General features: G+C 40.5%; 2 protein-coding genes across 2 annotated transcripts; both read right to left on the reverse strand.

The window, feature by feature from the left end:
* Window positions 1-3,595: 3,595 nt before the first annotated feature.
* LOC146387729 (E3 ubiquitin-protein ligase TRIM35-like) lies at window positions 3,596-5,184 on the reverse strand. Its single transcript, XM_084929731.1, has one exon. The coding sequence runs from the start codon at window positions 5,182-5,184 to the stop codon at window positions 3,622-3,624; it is 1,563 nt and encodes a 520-aa protein (XP_084785857.1). The 3' UTR covers window positions 3,596-3,621.
* A 1,529-nt stretch (window positions 5,185-6,713) lies between these two features.
* On the reverse strand, window positions 6,714-17,477 carry pigu (phosphatidylinositol glycan anchor biosynthesis, class U). The gene is made up of 12 exons (XM_084929561.1): window positions 17,285-17,477; window positions 15,838-15,902; window positions 14,824-14,883; window positions 13,903-13,965; window positions 13,597-13,706; window positions 12,637-12,737; window positions 12,332-12,429; window positions 12,018-12,172; window positions 10,400-10,543; window positions 10,143-10,267; window positions 9,577-9,719; window positions 6,714-9,310 (listed from the first exon to the last, which is right to left on the reverse strand). Exons 1-12 carry the CDS (start codon window positions 17,412-17,414, stop codon window positions 9,197-9,199), a joined length of 1,308 nt encoding a protein of 435 aa, XP_084785687.1. The 5' UTR covers window positions 17,415-17,477; the 3' UTR covers window positions 6,714-9,196.
* Between the last annotated feature and the right edge of the window lie 1,516 nt (window positions 17,478-18,993).

The raw sequence follows: 18,993 nt of genomic DNA on the forward strand, positions 1-18,993 counted from the left end.
GGAGGTTATTTTTTTGCCAAAATCTAACTGATGTGATGCCTGTGGTTACTTATGGGTGAAAGTTGAGTAATAATGACTCAGAAGTGCAGTCCACTAATCACTTCCTTTGACAGACTCCCAGCTCTCCCCACAACATCAAAGCACACTCTATATAAAGGCAAGAAAGCGAATACTGATGTGGCTTCAGAGGATTTAGATGATGACAATCTATCAGAAAGTGCACTCATAGAGGTGTACTGTGAATCAGGTTTAAGATAAACAAGTTTTCTTTGTGTGAGCTGGTTCAACAAAACCTAAAATCTTGATTAGAAACAACACACTCACACAAAGAAGGGTGTTTGAAACATCAGTGGACTCTTCTTCTACACATAACTGAACAGCTGAGCACCAGAGAACCACCTACTTCAGTCAAAGATATTATCAAGTGAATGGGACAATAGTGATCTGTGAAGATTATGAAAAATATAATAGCAAAAGTAGATAAAATAATTAAGCTCAAAACCTAATATATTTTTACAGCTTTTTTTACTTCAGGGATAAAAATAAAAACAAATTAATTGCAGTTTAAATTAATTTAATGTTTTGGAGGTCATTTTTGAATGAGGTTTTCCAGACTATTAAATTACTTGAACCCACTAGTATTACAAAAAACAAAAACAAAAAACACCTCTGTGTCCCCTTTCAAATGTCATATGTAGAATTCAACTTCTTTATGAATCACCTGTCAGTCTGAACACAGCCAATTCCTAATTGAATTTTCTAATTGCAAGTTAAAAGTGTTCTTTCCTTTAATTCCCATATTTATTACGTCTGTGCAGTCTGATAATGTGCTGACTCTGGATTAACCCTTTCATGCATAATGGTCACTACAGTTACAGCTATTCAAACGCTGTTTTCTTGTATTTGTGTCAGTGTTGATGGTATAGTTGCACATAAGCCACTACATTGGACACTGATGTGTCACACCATACTCTGGCACTAGTGGGTGGCAAACATGTACTTTTCAAAAGACTCTTTGAAAAGTACATTTTTAAAAAATGAAGTTCACAAATCTTTTTTTCTTGCCTAAAGATGAATAAAAATAAAAATTCCTGCCTGAAGTTGTCATAATTCATGCAGTAAAAGGTTAAGGGTGTTTTCACACCTGCAGTGTTTAGTCGGTTTAAATTGAACTCTGATTTGTTTTCCTCCTTGGTGTGGTACGGACCAAAACAACAGGAGATGAAACATGTGGATAAAGGGTCCACATGCTGTTCCACTCTCACAGTCACTGGTAATATCATCCGTGGTTCTTTCTTTGTGCAAATACATGAAAACAGTTTTTCGATGATCATGTGTTTGTGCATGAGATTTTCCTCTGTCACAGAACTCCGACCCTTCTTCTTCAACTTTGTGTGGAAGTGGTGAGGATGCTGCTGTGTATTTCCTATCCTGGAGATATAGTTCCCAGTATCTAGTCAATATTTGTCCTTTTCCCTTAAAAGATTCCTTTACTACGCCTAATTCATCATTTTTAACCTCAACATTCCAACAGTGAATCCCTAAGTCCTCAAAGCCCAGAACATCTGGATGATTATCAAACCTTTGAGCTTTAGGGAAGCTGGTGTTTATTTCCATGCATCAAACTGGTCAGATCCTCAGTAAGTGTGAGGTGTAGATGAATAGTGTTTGGATGAAGAATCACAGGAGTGCAGGAGCTCACCTCCATCATCTTGTTCCAGATGTTTTAGCTCAGATTGCCACTTATGTCACGTCTATGTAGCAAGCAGGACCCAAACTGAGGACTCAAAAACATGAGGGGTAAACTAAAAGCAGTTTTATTAAACTTACAAACTTAATACAAAAATAACAGGTGGGGAAACAGGTGGGGAAGGAGAGACAGGTGAAGACAATCTAAGTAACAAGACAAGGCGATGCACTGTCAAACTAAAACAGGAAACATACAAAAAATTAAAAGTAACCAGAGAAGCCCAGAAACATTCACTTTCATAGATTTAATTACTTAAACTTGCAAAATACTGAGATAATTTATCATATTCAAATAAATTAAAGGACTGTTGGAGGCAAAATGTGAATGTGTTTTTTGTTTCAAACATGAAAAATCACAAATGTATTTAAATACTTACTAGTTTGATAAAACCACAAAAAGCTTGTTTTTCCCCTTTTCTATATAATTTTGGTGTCACATTTGACACTTAAGTGAACAAACATGAATATAAAGAAGATTTAACAGTTTTACAAGAAATTCAGCAGGAGAAAACTCTTTTTATGAATCAGCGTGCCGGCCTGGTCACAGTCAGCAAAGCTCAGAGACTGATCCATCGTGACTGACATGAAGTTTAATGAACATAAAACTGTGAGTTTTGCATTTAAACCAGACACTGTTCCAGTGATTTTGGCTTAAACTTTAAGTTTTAAAAAAGTAAAATATCACAACGCATGATACACAAACACTGGAAACCATGTCAAAAAAATGCCATAAAGATTTTAATGTCACTTATTCACTTTAATGTTGCAGCTAGATATTATTTTTATTATTAATATAATGCAGGGTATTGGAATATAGCATAACATTTATTATGCCTTTGCATTTTAAAAGCATAATAAAGCTTAAAAATGAATGGTATATATATATATATATACATATATATTTCCATCTACAAGTGGAGTGAAGCATAACAGAGATATTTCTATACTTTACTAGTTCATTCTGAAGTATGCGGATAAGTTATATTCCACCATTGTTCCTGTCATTGTTCGTATCCGATGGTGATGGGTACCATGGGAGTATCCATCACCAATGCCATGCATTTCCTTGTTGGACACACCTGTTACTGGCTATCTGTGGACGTGATTCTGATACTCTGACACCCACATTTCTTTCATATGATAGAAATGTTTGATTACAAGCCTATGATTATTTCTAAGCAGACTTCTTTGACCAGCATCTAAACGTGCTTAAGATAAGATAAGATAACCTTTATTAGTCCCACACGTGGGAAATTTGTTTTGTCACAGCAGGAAGTGGACAGTGCAAAAGTTATATAGCAAAATTAGAATACAATAAGAATAAAATACTGTACACAACTGTACAGAATAGAATAAAATAAAATACTATATACAGTAGAATAAATAGAATAAAATATACAATAGGATAAAAATAGAATGCAAATTCTATGGGTTTGATCAGCTGCAAAAGTTTTTGTTGTGGAGTCTGACAGCAGTGGGGAGGAAACACCTGCGAAATCTCTCTGTCCCACACTGTGGGTGCCGCAACCACTGAAGGAGCTGCTCAGTGCTGTCACAGTCTCCTGCATGGGGTGGGAGATGTTGTCCAACAGGGATGACAGCTTAGCCACCATCCTCCTGTCACTCACCACCTCCACTGGGTCCAGAGGGCATCCTAGAACAGAGCTGGCCCTTCCGATCAGCCTGTTCAGTCTCTTCCTGTCCCCAGCAGAGATGCTGCCACCCCAGCAGACCACACCATAAAAGATGGCTGAGGCCACCACAGAGTCATAGAACGTCTTCAGGAGTGGGCCCTCTACTCCAAACGACCTGAGTCTCCGCAGCAGGTACAGCCTGCTCTGACCTTTCCTGTAGATATTAACTTAACTTTACTTAACTTTGGATATTAACTTTGGATTGGATATGGACCATATACTCTTTAGATCCCTTTAAACGTGGCTGCTCTTCCAGTGTTACACAGATGGCTGATGGTAGTATGGTCAGCGGAAGAGTCTTGGTCTCAATGTAAGGAAACAACTTCTCAGTGATAGTGAGTTTGAAGGTGTGTATGAGTGTGTTGGTATCAATATCAAAGAATGAGAGCTTCCCTTTGTCGCAGTGCAGGCGAACTCTGATCCTCTGGAGCGTCTTCACTGCGAGGACTTTGCGTGAAAGTGTTGGAGCAACTGCTGTGTATTTCCCATCGTGGCGACTTAATTCCCAGAATCCAGTCTTTAATTGTCCCTTTCTCTTAATTGACTCCTGTAGCACACCGAGACACCAGACTCCATCATTTCTAACCTCAACGTCCCAGCTGTGACTCCCCGAGTCGTAGCCCTCAGAGCCCATGATGATCGAATAGCTGTCAAACCTTTCTGGGTTTTCAGGAAGCTTCTGTTTGCTTCCTTGTCTCACACTAGTAAGATCTGAAGAGATGATGAGGTGTCCTTCAGCTGTGTTTGGATTCAGAATCACGGGAGTGTAGGAAACTGTCTCCTTCATTTTGTTCCAGATGTTGTAGGCCAGGTTGCCCAGGTGTTTGGCCACATCGATCAGAGCTCCAGAGACCACCTCAGGATCCTCCAGCAGGGGGCGCTGTTGGACTCTTTCTGCTGCAGCCTTGTAGTTATAGAGAAACAAAGAGTCATCAGCTCTCAGTTCCTCCTGTGTGGCACTGATGGTTTCAGAAAGAGCTGCTATCTTTTTGGTCAAAGCCTCAATCTTCTCCTGCATCATCCGACTCTTCTGCTGCTCTTCTGTCTTCAGAGCGGTGATCCTTGTCTCTTCCTCCTCAAACAGAAAGTGATGAAGCTTCTTAAACTGCTCCTTAATCTGGCTCTCTATGTACCGAGTCTGCACTACGTTGTGTTCTACAGTGAGGTCACTGTTTGCTTTCACGTATTCAAAGAGCCTCAGTTTATCTTGTAAACACTTGAGAAACATCTGGAGCTTCACTCTTTGATCCTGTGCAGCTTCTTCGATGGGTCTGAATCTGTGGTTGTTGTGTGCTTTTGAGTCTCGACATACGAGACACACGGGCTCCTCGTGGTCCAAACAGAAGAGTTTGAGTTTCTCAGCGTGCAGATTGCAGAGAGCCTCAGATGCTGCTATTGGTGTCTCTGCTCTCTCAGCTCTCTCCTCTAAAGCAGTCTTACACAGGTTCCTTAGCACTAAACTAACAGGTGGGTCAGTTGACGAGGGTATCTTCATGCAGAGTGGGCAGGTTTGGGTGTCCTTCTCCTTCCACCACAACTGCAGACATTCTTTGCAGAAGCTGTGGCTGCATGAGAGGATGACCGGATCTCTGAAGATTTCATGGCAGATCGAACAGGTGAGTTCCTTTTCCGACTCAGATTGTGCAGCCAGTTTGCCCTGGAATGGAAGCAAAACCGCAGGTGGCTGTAAAAAAGAAATACTGCGCTTCACATTTGGGGTTTTTTTTAAATTCGCTTCCATGGCAATGAACTAGCAGCAGGTTTAGCAGCTCTCCAGTGTCCTCGGTGATCTTTCTGCTGTAGTGGGAAAACTCACGTCTCCTCCGGTTACTCGTCCTAAGCAAACTGAACAGAAATCAAGTCCAACTTTGACTTATGAGGTATGTTATCTGATGCCTATATGGTCAAAGAACGAGGAAAATACATTTCACAAGGTTGCTTGTCTCATGCAGAGAATTCCCCACATTACTGGGTTATCTGCATCTGACGATTGCTACAGAGCCAGCCTTTGTTTCAAACTGATCAACATTTTTGATATAGGTAGGTATATTGAAAGAGAGCATGCACAAACAGTGACATATTATTTGTTTGCACTGTTATATGTCAGGTTTCCTCCTGAGTACTCCGGCTCTCTCCTCCTCACTGATGTTCTTCTTGGTTTAACTGGTGATTCTAAACAGGTTGTAGGTGTGGATGTGAGACTGTGTGTTTATATCAGCAGTGATGGTTCCTGCCCCTCCACAATCCTAACTCAGATATAAGATGATGTTACATTTCCCTTTGTGTTCGCTTTATTCTCTCCACTCTTTGGTCCACCTGGGAAAAACGCTCTTCCTCTTTCAGATCTTCAGCATCCCCAGTTGCCTGCTTCTTTTTGTGAGGCCCTGGTATTATTTTTTTTTTTTTCATTAATTTTCATAAGTAGACCACAATAGCAATACAAAGGTAAGTTTTTGGGGTGATAAAAATAAAAATATCTATGCTCCTTAGGATATATCTGAAGTCCACTTGGTCTAATAGCTTTCACTGAGAAACAAGATCTCACCACCCAGTTATTTTGGAACTCCTGTCTTCATATCTAAATGAATACGTCCCCAAATATAATTTCAATGGTCACTGGGATGAAAAAAAATATGCATGAGTTAAAAGGTTAGACCAAAGATTATAAGAAGGAAAAACATGACTGAACCACAGTTCACACACCAAAGATAACCTCTTTCGTAACATAGCTACAGTCAGACACGGCTGCACAATCATGTGGTGTGGATGTTTTTCTGTGGGATTTTTGATTTCTATCGGAAAGATCCTAACTAATCCTAAATCAAATCTAAGGACTCTGCTCTCCAAGGTGAATGACTTCCAAGTGTTTCTCAAGCACCTGCTCATTTATCTCTAGAGCCGCATGAGGTCAGAACTCTGAACTGAAGCCAAAAGATTAGAAAGCCCCGGATAAAGTGGCTGCAGTTTTCTGCTGGGTACCAAGAATCCACAGATTATTGTAAAACTTACACTGGAGTCACCTGAAGTGTTCTCTCTGCTTTGTGGAAACCCAAAGTGTCATTGTAGATTCCTTAACTGGTTTATTGGCTGAACTTTGAATATCAGCTGTCAGTATTTATTTTAGCCCAACGTGACTTTTGGACCTCCACCTGCCCCCTGCATGTGCAGGTGGAGGGGGATTCATTTGTATGACTTTTGTTTTTCAAATTTAGAAATCTGGCACCAAATCAGTGTGAAAACACCAGCATTGAGAAATAGAACAGACGAGTCTAAACCAGCACCCGGAGTTTATTAATCAACATTTATGACAATCACGGATCAAACGTAACGTCGGCCCTTGTAAACCCTGAACTTTAATCAAACTCGTACATACACGCAGTATCAAAACAACACAGAGCTCCTTTTTCACGAAACAAAATCTGAGCAAATGTTTCAGTGCAGCAAATAAATACACCAAAAATGAATCATTGGCATTAAAACAGTTGCTATTTGCCCAAAACAAACAGACTGTTGTCATGTTACTGGGCAGTGAGTGGGTGCAGTTCACAGACACAAACACAAACACAGGATGTGTTTTTCATTTTTAATGTAACTGCATGTTTCCCAACATCTACTGAAAGCAAACATGGTTGTTCACAGGTGCCGATAAAATTATTTCATGTTACAACGAGAAATCATCAATGAACAGAAAACAAAACAAAACTTTGATTTCATGTCCCAATTCCATCATACACGGTTTCTGAGCTGAGTCCGAGTTTGTAGTGAAGTCACACCAGCAAAGTGACTGAATCAGTGTTCAAAGTGTCGCTGTGGTTGAATCTGGCTGCAGTTTGACGAAAACCTTTGAACAAAAAAACCAACTTCATTCAGAAACTGAGTGCAGTTTCTCAGACACTCGTACCTGCTAATTAGTGCTTAGTACAGGCAGATATTAGTATTTCATTCACCAACGCTGAAGCACACTTGCTCCTTGCTCCACAAGGCACCAACAGCACAAACACAGTCGAAAGGTCCGGTTCAGACTCAGTTAGCCGAGGTGACGCCTGTAACTCTACCCGCCTGAGAGTGAAAGCAGCAACAGCATCAAACTTTAAGCCAAATAAAAATTAAACAGACGAGTCATTAAAAATACAAACACCTTATGAAGGAGGAAACTAGTTAGCCAAAACCATGTATGCACTTGTCTGTAAGCATTTTTATTTGTGCTGTAAAGCTGGACATTTTAACATGGGAGCCTATGGGGACTGACTCATTACAGCCAGACTCTAGTGGACATTAGAGGAACTGCAGGTTTTGGCACTTCTATGATATGTACTGCAAAACAAATATATTGGATCTGACTTGCTGTATAATTTCCTGTAAGTATAAAATAGTAATTCTGTTTTTGTGGGATTTTAATAGTATGTATGTAACAAATACTGTTACAGAATGAGTGTGTAGAGTGGATTTGAGACACTGTCTTATAAACATGCATGTAGTCGTCCTTTCATCTGCGAAGATGTTCAGATTGATTCCACTCACACGTCAATATGGTAAATATAAAGGACATAAAGATGGAAAATAAAACAGCTGGTTTTAATTTACTTTTTAAATATAACTAATTAACCATTTGACACTTTTTTGCCTGTTGGTACCTTAATATTCACCAAACAGACATCAGAGTTCATTTTTTAATGTTAATTACAAATTTGATCTAAATAAATAACCTTGATGACATGCAGAAATACGAGTAAAGCAGGGATTCATCTGGTGAATTATTTGGGGTTAAATATGAAAGTGGAAAACACGAGCTCACTGCAGCTTTAACTTGGTCCAAAACAAGAAGAAGAAGAAGAAGAAGAAAGGCCCTTTACATTTCAGACTCCACTCCTCTATGATATTTAAATCTACAACCAAAACCATCATAAATATTTGGATCCATTATTATGTGTGTTCTTCCTGGGACCAGTCTCCAACCCTCCACCAAAGCTTAATGATGATTATCTGTTTCTGCTCTCCAAACATGCCAAACTCGAGCAACTCAGTTGTCAACACATTCACTGCAGTCTTCGTTTCCTGCTCGGTAGTTGTTATTATCTGATGTTTGACAAACGCAGCTTCTCGCCAGAAAAACTTTCCAGTTTCTGATCAAAATCTCAAGTAGTGTTCTGCAACACAATGAGGTTGAACTGGTTTTTACTTTAGATGACTTTAGGTAAACGAGAACTGAAGAGCAGACTGTAAAAGGCAAACACTGTTAAACTGGTGAGAAACTAAAGGTTTCTAAGCTCTTAAAAACAGTTTTTTCTTTCTCCTCTGACCACGACAGATGCCACTTTTAACAAAAAGGCAATTAGGGAAACACAAACGCGTGCACGTGGGCGAGAATGATCAAATAAAAGAGGTTTTTCCTTCAGCACGACAGCTGGTGCTTTAAAATAAAACCTGGAGCTGCAAGAACAACAAAGCATCAAAAATAAACTTTTCCAGAGTGGCTTACAGGAAGAAACCACAGGTGGAGGTTACAGGTGGAGGTGAGGCTTCAGAATAAGCCACGTGTCGACATCCCACACGTCTGTCATGTTGTATGTTGCAGTGCTATTGTTTGCATGTGACGCTGTACCCTGCGCACGTTCTGCGTGTGCCGTTTTGATCTGTTTGAGGACCACAGGAGGTCTGAAAGTCTTTTACCCTCCTTCAGTTTTTGTTTGTTCCCTCTGAGGATAAAAAGAAGACGAGTTTATTCCTCCCTTCAGAGGAAACACGGGTGCGTTTTATTTGAGAATCAGCGTCGCCTCAGAGCCGTCCTTCCTCTTCAGGTACAGCCCGTTGGTGAGGTGGTGCTCTCTCCTCAAGAAGGCGTAGAAATAATCTGACACCAGCAGGATCTGAAGGGGACATATATTTATATCAGGACACCGAGACTGCACTATCGGGGGGGGGGGGGATTCTTCTTACAGACTGCCTCTTGTAAATAAGATTTCCTTTACTGCCACTTTGAAAGAAGATGTGATATTGAAACAAAAGAAAAAAGCCCAAATCTAAAAATGGATGAAACTTCATTTAACAGCATTATTGCATTTAACCTTAAAACTAACTAAATAAATAAACAGCATTAACTCTGCCCCCCTGGCTCCCATGCACACCATCCTACCTGCGCCACGTTGAAGAGCAGAGTTATGGCGTAGTAGAAGTTGGAGTTGGCGCTGCCGGCGTAGATCCAGAGGTGCCAGAGAACCGGGAACAGAGCCGAACAGGCCAGCAAGACACAGGACACCAGGAAGATGTTCCTCAGGACTGAACAGGAACAAAGACATATAATTACTGATAAATCAAAAACATGAATTAATGAAGCTTTAAGATGCTACAAGAGAAAAATCAGGACTTTCATTTGAGGACAGTTTGGAGCTGATGAAAAATCTCTGACCAATCAGTGTTAAAGATCTTTTTAATTTCATCCTGTATTATTATTTTATTTTTATGATGCCACTAATTAACACTGAACACTGTAAGTAAATTCACAGCTCAGATCTACAGTGTTTCAGAGACTTTGTTTCTATGTTTTTTTACTCTCACTGATCGGCAGTGCTTCTGACCCCAGACAACATAAATTTAAGGTAAACATTCAAAACATTTTTTTATGTGATGATACTTTAACCAGGATCTGTAAGAACACAGACTCTGAGTGGAAATGTTGTCAGGTTTTTTCCCCCCACTCACATCTGTGCAGGTGACTCCAGACAGGAAGGAAGGCCAGGTAGAGTGCAACGTCTCCCACAGTGGGGTACGACTTAAAGATGGAGATCACAGCTAACTGCATGAAGATCAGGAAGACGGGATGCTCCCTGCATCACACACACGAACACACATGATACATCATGTTGTGGTTTTACTCAGGTTTAGGTTATTAAACAGAAAAAAAAAAACTGTGTCAACTTGGAAGGACCTTTAACGTGAGAATGAGGTGCTGGACTTACTTTAGTTTGATGGACAGAGGGATGGTGTAGAAGAAAACATTAATCTGGAAGACGCAGAGGAAGAAGAGGCGGAAATGTTCAAACATCTCGGCAAAGAAATACCAGAAGAGGCCGATGTTCGGAGTGAGGTCAGGAACCGAGAGACTGGAGGGAGAGAAAACAGTCACATTAGAGATGCAGACACACTTACACAGAGTTTATTCTGTCTTCAAACATGACACGCACTCATTGGAACTGAACAGTAAAAATAAATAAGCTGTTTTGCGCAAATATGCACAGTTTCTTCCTCCTGCTGATGCAACACCATGAGATATTTTCTCTTATGCATGGCAGCTCAGAGGTGCTGACAGAGGTGTGTGTCTGATGCAACGCTGATGTGCAAGCAGTGCAGTTCATTACATCGCATTGCTAACAGTGATTATCCTGTGCTGCCTCCTGCAGTCTATCCAGGCAGCTGGAGAGAGTTTATCTAGTAAATTAGGCTAGATATACTTTAGAGCAGCGGTCCCCAACCCCCGGGCCTCGGACCAGTACCGGTCCGTGAGTCGTTTGGTACCGGGCCGCGAGAGTTGAGGCTCAGGTGTGAAATGTATAGTTTTCAGGGTTTTTATCGGTTTTCAGCGTTATTTTGTTATCGTTTTTATCGTTAACTCGGTTTTCCTGGGTCTTTTCACGTGTGTTATGAATAAATCTTCTTTTTTTCGGTACCGGTACTAGTTTTATTTTGTTGTATTTATCCGCGACACCTTAAAGGCCGGTCCGTGGCGCAAAAAAGGTTGGGGACCGCTGCTTTAGAGGAGTGGTTCCTAAAGTGTGGGCCGGGTACCCCTTGTGGGCCGCTAAGGTACTGCAGCTGGACCACAGTAACAGAAATTCAGTTTGTATGTACAAGTATGCATGTCATCTACATATTTATAAAAATATATTTATATAAAAGGTGTATCAAGTGGTTAGTTTGTGATATTACTCGTTACTCTGACCTAAATGTACTGCTGAAGTGTGTGACCCAGTGGCAGGTGGGTCACACACCGTCCTTAACACTTTGCACATGACTGGGTAGCATTAACAATTTAAAGCCAACAGCCTGTGTGCTTTATGTTTTTGGAGAAAAATCTTTACGTAAACATGACTTTCTCTAACAATTTGTTTAGAGTGAAGATTTAAGATGAGTGGGCCGCGGCACTCTTGTGTTTCTGCATGGCTGCTCTAAAGTATATCTGGGGTTTTCCACGGTTGCCATTTCTAATTTACTGTGGAAAATACAATAACATCATTCATCTAAATTTTTTCTGACAAAAGCCAGAAATCCTCAAATCAACAAACCAGTGAACTGATCAAATCTTAAAACCTCACATGAGAATTTACTTCAACACAACAGAGACATCGGTGCTTTTATTTTATGCCAATTTATGGCTTCCAGCTCCTCTCCTGCTCTCTTGGGTGGTTCTTACTGCTGCTTTAGGTCAAGGTGCTCGACTTTGAGGAGCAGCTTGGATTTTGTCGAATCCATCCGAGATTTTGTCGAATCTCGGAGGGATTTTAGTACAGGAACGCATGCCTGAGAGAAACTACATGAAGACAAAGCTCCTCAGCCCCGCCGTTTCTTTTCTTTACTCACATGAAGCCGTAGACGGAGGGCAGGTAGTCCCAGGAGCCGAGCAGGAAAAAGGAGAGACAGATGAGGACAAACAAGCTGCCGAGGTACATAAAGAGATACTGCACGATGAACCACCAGAAGCTGACCCGACGGAAATTCACTGGGATGTACTGACGCTGGAAGAGCAGAGACAGGGAGGTGGATAAATCCCAGCAATGATGCTCGAAGGAACAGAAACAAACAAGCAAAGGAAAAGACAAAAGAAAAGTGAGAGCAGAGAGAAAAAAAAACATTTAAAACAATGAAATATCTGCTTCCATTCATAGACGACAAACCTGCATAAAATACAGCATGGCAGGAGCGCACAGGGTGATGGGGTAGATGGACTGATAAGTGGCCAAGCAGAGGAATATGGCACTCAGTAAGACATTTCCTGAAAAAACAAAGAGAAGGCAAATTTTTTTAGAACCTGATAAAACCACAGCAAACTTCTAAAAAACGACATTTAAATAAAAGCAAAGTGATTCACGTTCCTCTGATGTAATTAAAAAAAAGCTTCAGCAGAGCCAACGAATGGGATCAGCAGGAAACAGTCACTTCCTGCTCGGACACAAACATGAGACGAAGATCTGAAGTGTACCTTTTATTGTGGAGAGGAAGAAGAGGGCGAGCACGGCGTTGTTCAGGCCACAGGTCGACTTGGCGACACAGGACAAGATGGTGAACGGGTTCAGCAGGTAACTGTGCGAAAAGAAGCAACGAACAATTATTAGTAACTAAATAAGTAAATAAAACAAAGTGAAAACAAACAGGAGAATTTTCAGGAGATGCAGTGCGTTGTCCGTTTTCCCTGGATTTTCTCAAATTTAACTTCAGAGCAGAAGGTGAAGCGTTCTCCTCCACAAGGTGATACTGAAATTTTATCAATCGTCTGGATGAAGCTTTTCCTCACAGCTATTAATGTTGAAGTTGAGAGGCTAAAACGTGATTCTTATCAACTGGAAATGATCATTATTTTATAATATAGTCATTGTTACGTCCCTCTGCGGCCCCTAATCTCCTCAGTGAGTTCAGCTGGTGCTAACTGATCACACTTAGTCAGGTGTGGATGAAAGCATACCTGCAGCAGGCTTTTAGTGAGGCTCACTAGTCTTTGCCTGGGTGGTAGCAGCCATTTTAGCCAAGATAAAACCTCTTTCTCACTGACATTCTGGTGTTCGTCTCCTTATTTATGTTTTGGCTTTTGAGCCGGGTTGGGACATAAGTGGGGGCTCATCAGGGATCGTTTGGACATTTTTGTGGAGACTGAATTTTAGTGTTTTGTATTACTTTTAAGTGGGTGAGTGATGGTGTTCACTGTAATTGAGCAAGTTTATATGAATTCATTTTAGACCTCGAATTCAATTCAGTTTTATTTATACAGCATCGAATCACAACAACAGTCGCCTCAGGAATAAATAATAAACTTCGCAGCTGGAACAGCCTGAGTGGTGACACCTTTGTTATTCTGGGTAAGAAGATGAAATTTAAGAAGCTGAATCTGGCAGGAGAGAATTTCTATTTGGTGCGACTTGTGTGCCATATGAGTGACGTTACTTACAACATGGCTACTTTCAGAGGGACGTAGTACATTTCTTTGGGGCTTCTGATGAGCTCCAGAGAGTCCATGGGGTATCGGTCGGCCTCCAAAGCAAACTTCTGCTTTCTGAACTGAAACGGCATCAAAGACAAACATATCAAAAAGAAACAGATGCAGACACACAAAGACCCAAACACAAAGGTCTCACACAGAATACGTGAGCCGAAGTTACTCCTGTTCATTATTAGAGACGGGGTTTGGGAGTTTAGGCCAACCCTACTTCTCTACACATAAGTATTTAAACTGTGTATTTTGATGTGTTCTTACCACTTGTTTGTTGTACTCCTTCACTGCCATGTACAGAGCCACAGCGGTGATCACGTCGGCCAGCTGAGGAGACAGAAACGGTAAAATGAGGTATGCCTGATTTAACATTTGCTGCATTTCCACTTCAAGGTCATCTCACTCCTCTGATGTCTGCTATTTTCAAGAAGCTCTGAGGGAAATCTGTTCTGACTCCTGTGCCTGGTCCTCTGTGATAAGAGCTGGGTGTCCTCCACTGTGTCCTCCACCCCAAAATCTCTATTTTATGGAAAGTAGCGAGTAGGTTAATGTGGTGAACACGGCTCATGATAAGTGAAGATCGTATTAGTGTGGCCATGAAGCTCTTGTTTTCTTGGTGAGAGTGGAGACACTCTACTTCAGGGCTGAATCTGGTCTCTCAGATGTTACTGGGAATCACATTAAACCTTTGCATTAACGATGAATCCAGGTTTATGAATTCACGTATAATGCTGTGGGCATCGAACATCGAGCACGCTCCTGGTGTCTCTGCTGATGCCTTTGGACTTTAAAACTGCGGATAGACACTGAAACCTGCCGTTCAGGTTCTGGGTTGTACTCAGAGAACCAGCTCTCATCAACATCAGCCTCAAAAAGGTTTGAGGTTTGTGTGTGGCTTTACAATCAATTTGATCACACTTCAGATTTTAATCTCCTTCTTCTTTAGGGGTTGTCACAATCATCTGCCTCCATGTCACCCGATCACTAACATCCTCCTTCACTACATCTATGAATCTTCTCTGTGCCCTTCCTCTTTTCCTCCCACCTGGCAGCTCTTGGCCAAGACCCATATTCCCTATCCATCCTCTGCACAAGTCCGCTCCACCTCAGCCGTCCCTCTCCTGTAATGAGACTGCCCCCAAAGAAAAAAAATGCTTCAAAAAAATGTTTTGTATTCAGACTCACCATAAATGTGATCTCTGCGTAGTCCACCAAAAAGTGAAACATGTAGATGATGAGAGGAGTCTGAAAGGATCAGAGCAGAAGGAGATTCAACATGAACATCTAAACATCAACATGCCTCATTTGTGGATTTCAGACACATTAAATAATTTTCTGCTGACTCAGATCTCAGTTGTAGAAATACACCATCTATGAGGTACAAGTATGTCATGGAAAAATCATGAACCAGGAACAAATGAAACATCCCAGCATGTCTATATAATTAAATAAGACATTTATTGTCCGTTTTCCACCAACACGGCACCTGAGCAGAGCCGCTTTAGCTGTTTCTCAGAAAGCACTGAAGGTCTTTTTGGTGGAAATGCATGGAACTGGTTTCAGACTGAGCACCAGCACTTTGTTGGTGTGAATGTGACATTCACACCAGCACTTTGTTGGTGTGAATGTGACATTCGAGAGGTGGTTTACAGATGCTACTCATCCTTTGAGTCTACAAACAGGCAGCTGATTGATTCTTGTGATCTTGATACAATACATTTTGTGTTTGTTGATTATCTGTGAACAAAGTTTGATGTGCTCACCCTACCCTGCTCTGGATGTTTTAGAGTATCTATTTAATCTCTTAGAAACCTTTGGTCCAGCCATGGCCCGACTCTGAGGAGGCCCCTCCTCACTCAGAAGATCTGACTCTGACACTTTCACTTTGTTCTGATGATGAAGTTCTTGCTATTACACAGCTGCTTAGTAAGCAAAGTTTTCACCCGGGTGTTATCTGAATGCTGCTTCAGTGGAAATCTGACCTTTTGTAGAAAGAAGTTTCTAGAAATGTTGCCTGTGTCTCTAATCCCCTCCATTGTGATGCTTCACCAAGAAATAAGGAGAATCTAGAATGTTTCATCTTTGTTTTCCAGACCATCTCCTTCATATTTTCAGGTTAATGTACAAATATAAATTCAGTGTTCACTCAGACTTTGTAAAAGGTGTTTGTGTGTGTGTGTGTGTGTGAGAGAGATTCACCTCGTGGAAAACATCGCCAGAATATGGTGAAACTCCCAAATCAAGCAGAGCCAAACCTTCAACAACTGCAAAGAAACAGCAAACAGAGAAACAGTTTTATTAAGACTGCTATATTACAATAAAAATCACAACCACAATTATTTTGGTCACTGTGGAAAATGTTCATTTTTGCATTTATGGAACTTCAACTTGGTGAATTTGGTCTGACATTTTGAGAGTGAAGTGACATTTTAAACAAATTTTTCCTCTATTCCACTATCATTAGAAGCCAAAATCATAAATTATGTTAAAATCTCCAACTTTCATTATTTTTTATTAGCACTGGGCTGTTGTCTTTGAATGCCTCCTCTTGACAGTAGCAGTTCCAGAGCTTCCAGTTACAACTGAGTAATGAAAAATGCACGAAGTGTTTCTGTGCGAGTCTCACAGCACGTTGGTCATGTTTTCTGTTTTATAGAAAAACCTCAGATTGACTGCAAACCTGCACCTCAGGCTCCTGTCAGGTACTGTGTCATAATATGCTAAATGGAAACTTAAACACAGTCCACTAATATTTCACAAATTAATCTAAAACAAAATCTTTGTCTGTGGTAACTAATGGAAAGCTGATACAAATATGTCAAATAATAAAGTCAAATCAGCGAGTGCCTTTTTTTTGTACATTAATTATTCTCAGATATTTACTGGCCATCGAAGCACATGGGGCAGGGGTATGCGCATTTTCTCCATCACTTTTGAGCCCTCATAACTCAATGATTACAGAAGAGGTAGTCAGTTGCTAAGGGGCAATTAAACAAATATTCATGGGGGTGTTTGTATATATTTCAGCCTGTTTGTATACTTTTGTCCAAATTAGGGTGTCTGCACGGTGGTGCAATTGTTAGCACCATCACCTCACAGCAAGCAGGTCCTGTTAGGCTAAGTAGTGATTTTAAATTGGCTGTAACTGTGAAAATAAATTTTTAAACACTTGCTGATGTAACATTATACAAACACTATACACGTCAGCCAGATGTTTTACAGGTGTAACGTCTACTTTACTATGCGCAAATAACCCCGTGGAAACTAATGTGGGTCATAGGAGGGGGGTCATGTACACTAGAGACTGTGCAGATCTTTGTTCAGCCGCTGGCAGAGACTCTGGTCGTCATTATTATTGGTGGTCGATGGATGTTTGACAGAGAAACAACCACTGAGCTCCATTCATTGGAAATAGCAAAGAAACACTTGTTTAAATCTTCCCCTACAGAAAGTAAAAAGTGTCCGTTGTTAGCTTAATGTCAGTAAAACATCACCGAACTTTCTGAATTTGAGTCTCAGCTGCTGATTTTTGCAGCTGAACCGGTTTGACCGAGTTACCGGATAACAGCGCCGATGAGAGAGAGAGGTGAGGGGACCCGGACGTGAACCGAACGCAGTGGCTCTCAACCGCTGGACCCGCGCTTACCTCTCTTCCAGGCGGTTATCGGCGACACCACCTCCACCCTCTCTGCAATCAGCTCCGCCAAACTGGACCGGAACAGAGCGGCACGGATCGTAACGGCCACAATCAACAGCAGAGTCAAGGGAGCCGCCATCTTGACAAGGAAGCGCTGTCCGCCCTGCGAGGTGCACGACGGGAAATCAAGTCTCCAAATGTAAAGGAAGGTGGGAGGGAACCAAAAGTCCAGATAGATAGATAGATAGATAGATAGATAGATCATTTTGGTGCATGTGATATCTTTTTACATGTTTGCTTGATGTCAACTGATGATTCATTTTACATTTGAAACACACTCTCACAAACAGGGCAAGCACACAAAGCGGAACATTTATTGTCCTTTAGTCGTTTTCATCCGGAGGCTATTTGAATGGGATCAAAACAAAAAGCCGTACACATTAAACCACTGCGCTTCCGCTAACCCTGCGTTTGTTTTATCAAAACAAAATTGACTCGGTTTAAAAATATAATTGACTTTTTTCCTGATCAAGTTGGGATCATTAAAATAGGTTCACACAAATAATACAATATAAAGCATAAAATGCCGTCTGAAAATTAATCAACTGACATTTTAGATTTTTTTTAATTATCGCTCGTGTTTTTGATGCATACATATCTTTATTCTTTAGATCAGGGGTCTTAAAGCTGTAGGCCACTGCCGGCATTGTCATCTTATTGGAGAGCACTTTAGTGTTCTAGGAGTACAAAAACAAACAAACAAGAAAACACACAAATATCTTAGAAAATGTAGTGTTTAGTTTGTTTTTTAATTTCAAATATTGTATAACAAGATAAAATTGCAAAGGTGAACGCATTTCTTCCCTCACTATTAACTAACTGAAGCCTTTCATTGAACTGCCAAATAAACAAATTGGTGCTCTCTTTCTGGCCAGACACGTGGCAGCATTTCTGTTATATTTTGTTTGTATTTAACAACATAAAAATGCAGAAATAAGTGTACACATTGGTTTTTGACTGCTAGTGAAAAATGTTTTCTTTACAAATAACTCTCACTGAACTAACACAGCCAATCCCTCAACATGTTTGTACTCTCTGCTCATATTGCTTTCATATAAAATCATTTTTTGCTTTTTAAGGAACTTATTTTAACATTGCACTTATTGCACCCTAACAATAAATAAATACATAAATAACTTCAAGGGCCAAATTGTACTATATTTCTTCATGTCAATATACACGCCCCAAGTAGGGGTGACGTGGGCTGCAAGTGGCCCCCAGCCTGCGAGTTTGAGGCCCCTGTTTTAAATTAACAGTTATACAGAGATATAAGCTCTTTTAAGATGCAATGAATTAAAGTAGGGCCGATTTCAACATTATTATGTTTAACCCAAACAAAATAAAACCCAGGTATGAGAAAAATATTTTAGTTTGGTGCATTGGTGCACATGTTTTGTAAGGCTGAGAAACGCAACACTTCATGTCATGTAGGCATGAAGTGTTGCGTTTCTTTTTTTAATACTTCGTCTAAATTTCCCCCTTACAAATACCCTCACATATAAAAGTAACCCAGAAACTAAGAAAAACTGAACTGAAATAAGAAAACCTAATCTGAGAGTGAATCAAAATGAAACTTAATTGAAGCTAAAAATACTAAATGAAATAGAAATAAAGCTTAATGAAAAAAGGTTATTACGTCACATAATATCTCTGGATAT

The sequence above is a fragment of the Perissodus microlepis genome, chromosome 5, assembly GCF_051167445.1.
Source record: "Perissodus microlepis isolate ML-2025 ecotype Zambia chromosome 5, ASM5116744v1, whole genome shotgun sequence".
Taxonomy (NCBI): domain Eukaryota; kingdom Metazoa; phylum Chordata; class Actinopteri; order Cichliformes; family Cichlidae; genus Perissodus; species Perissodus microlepis.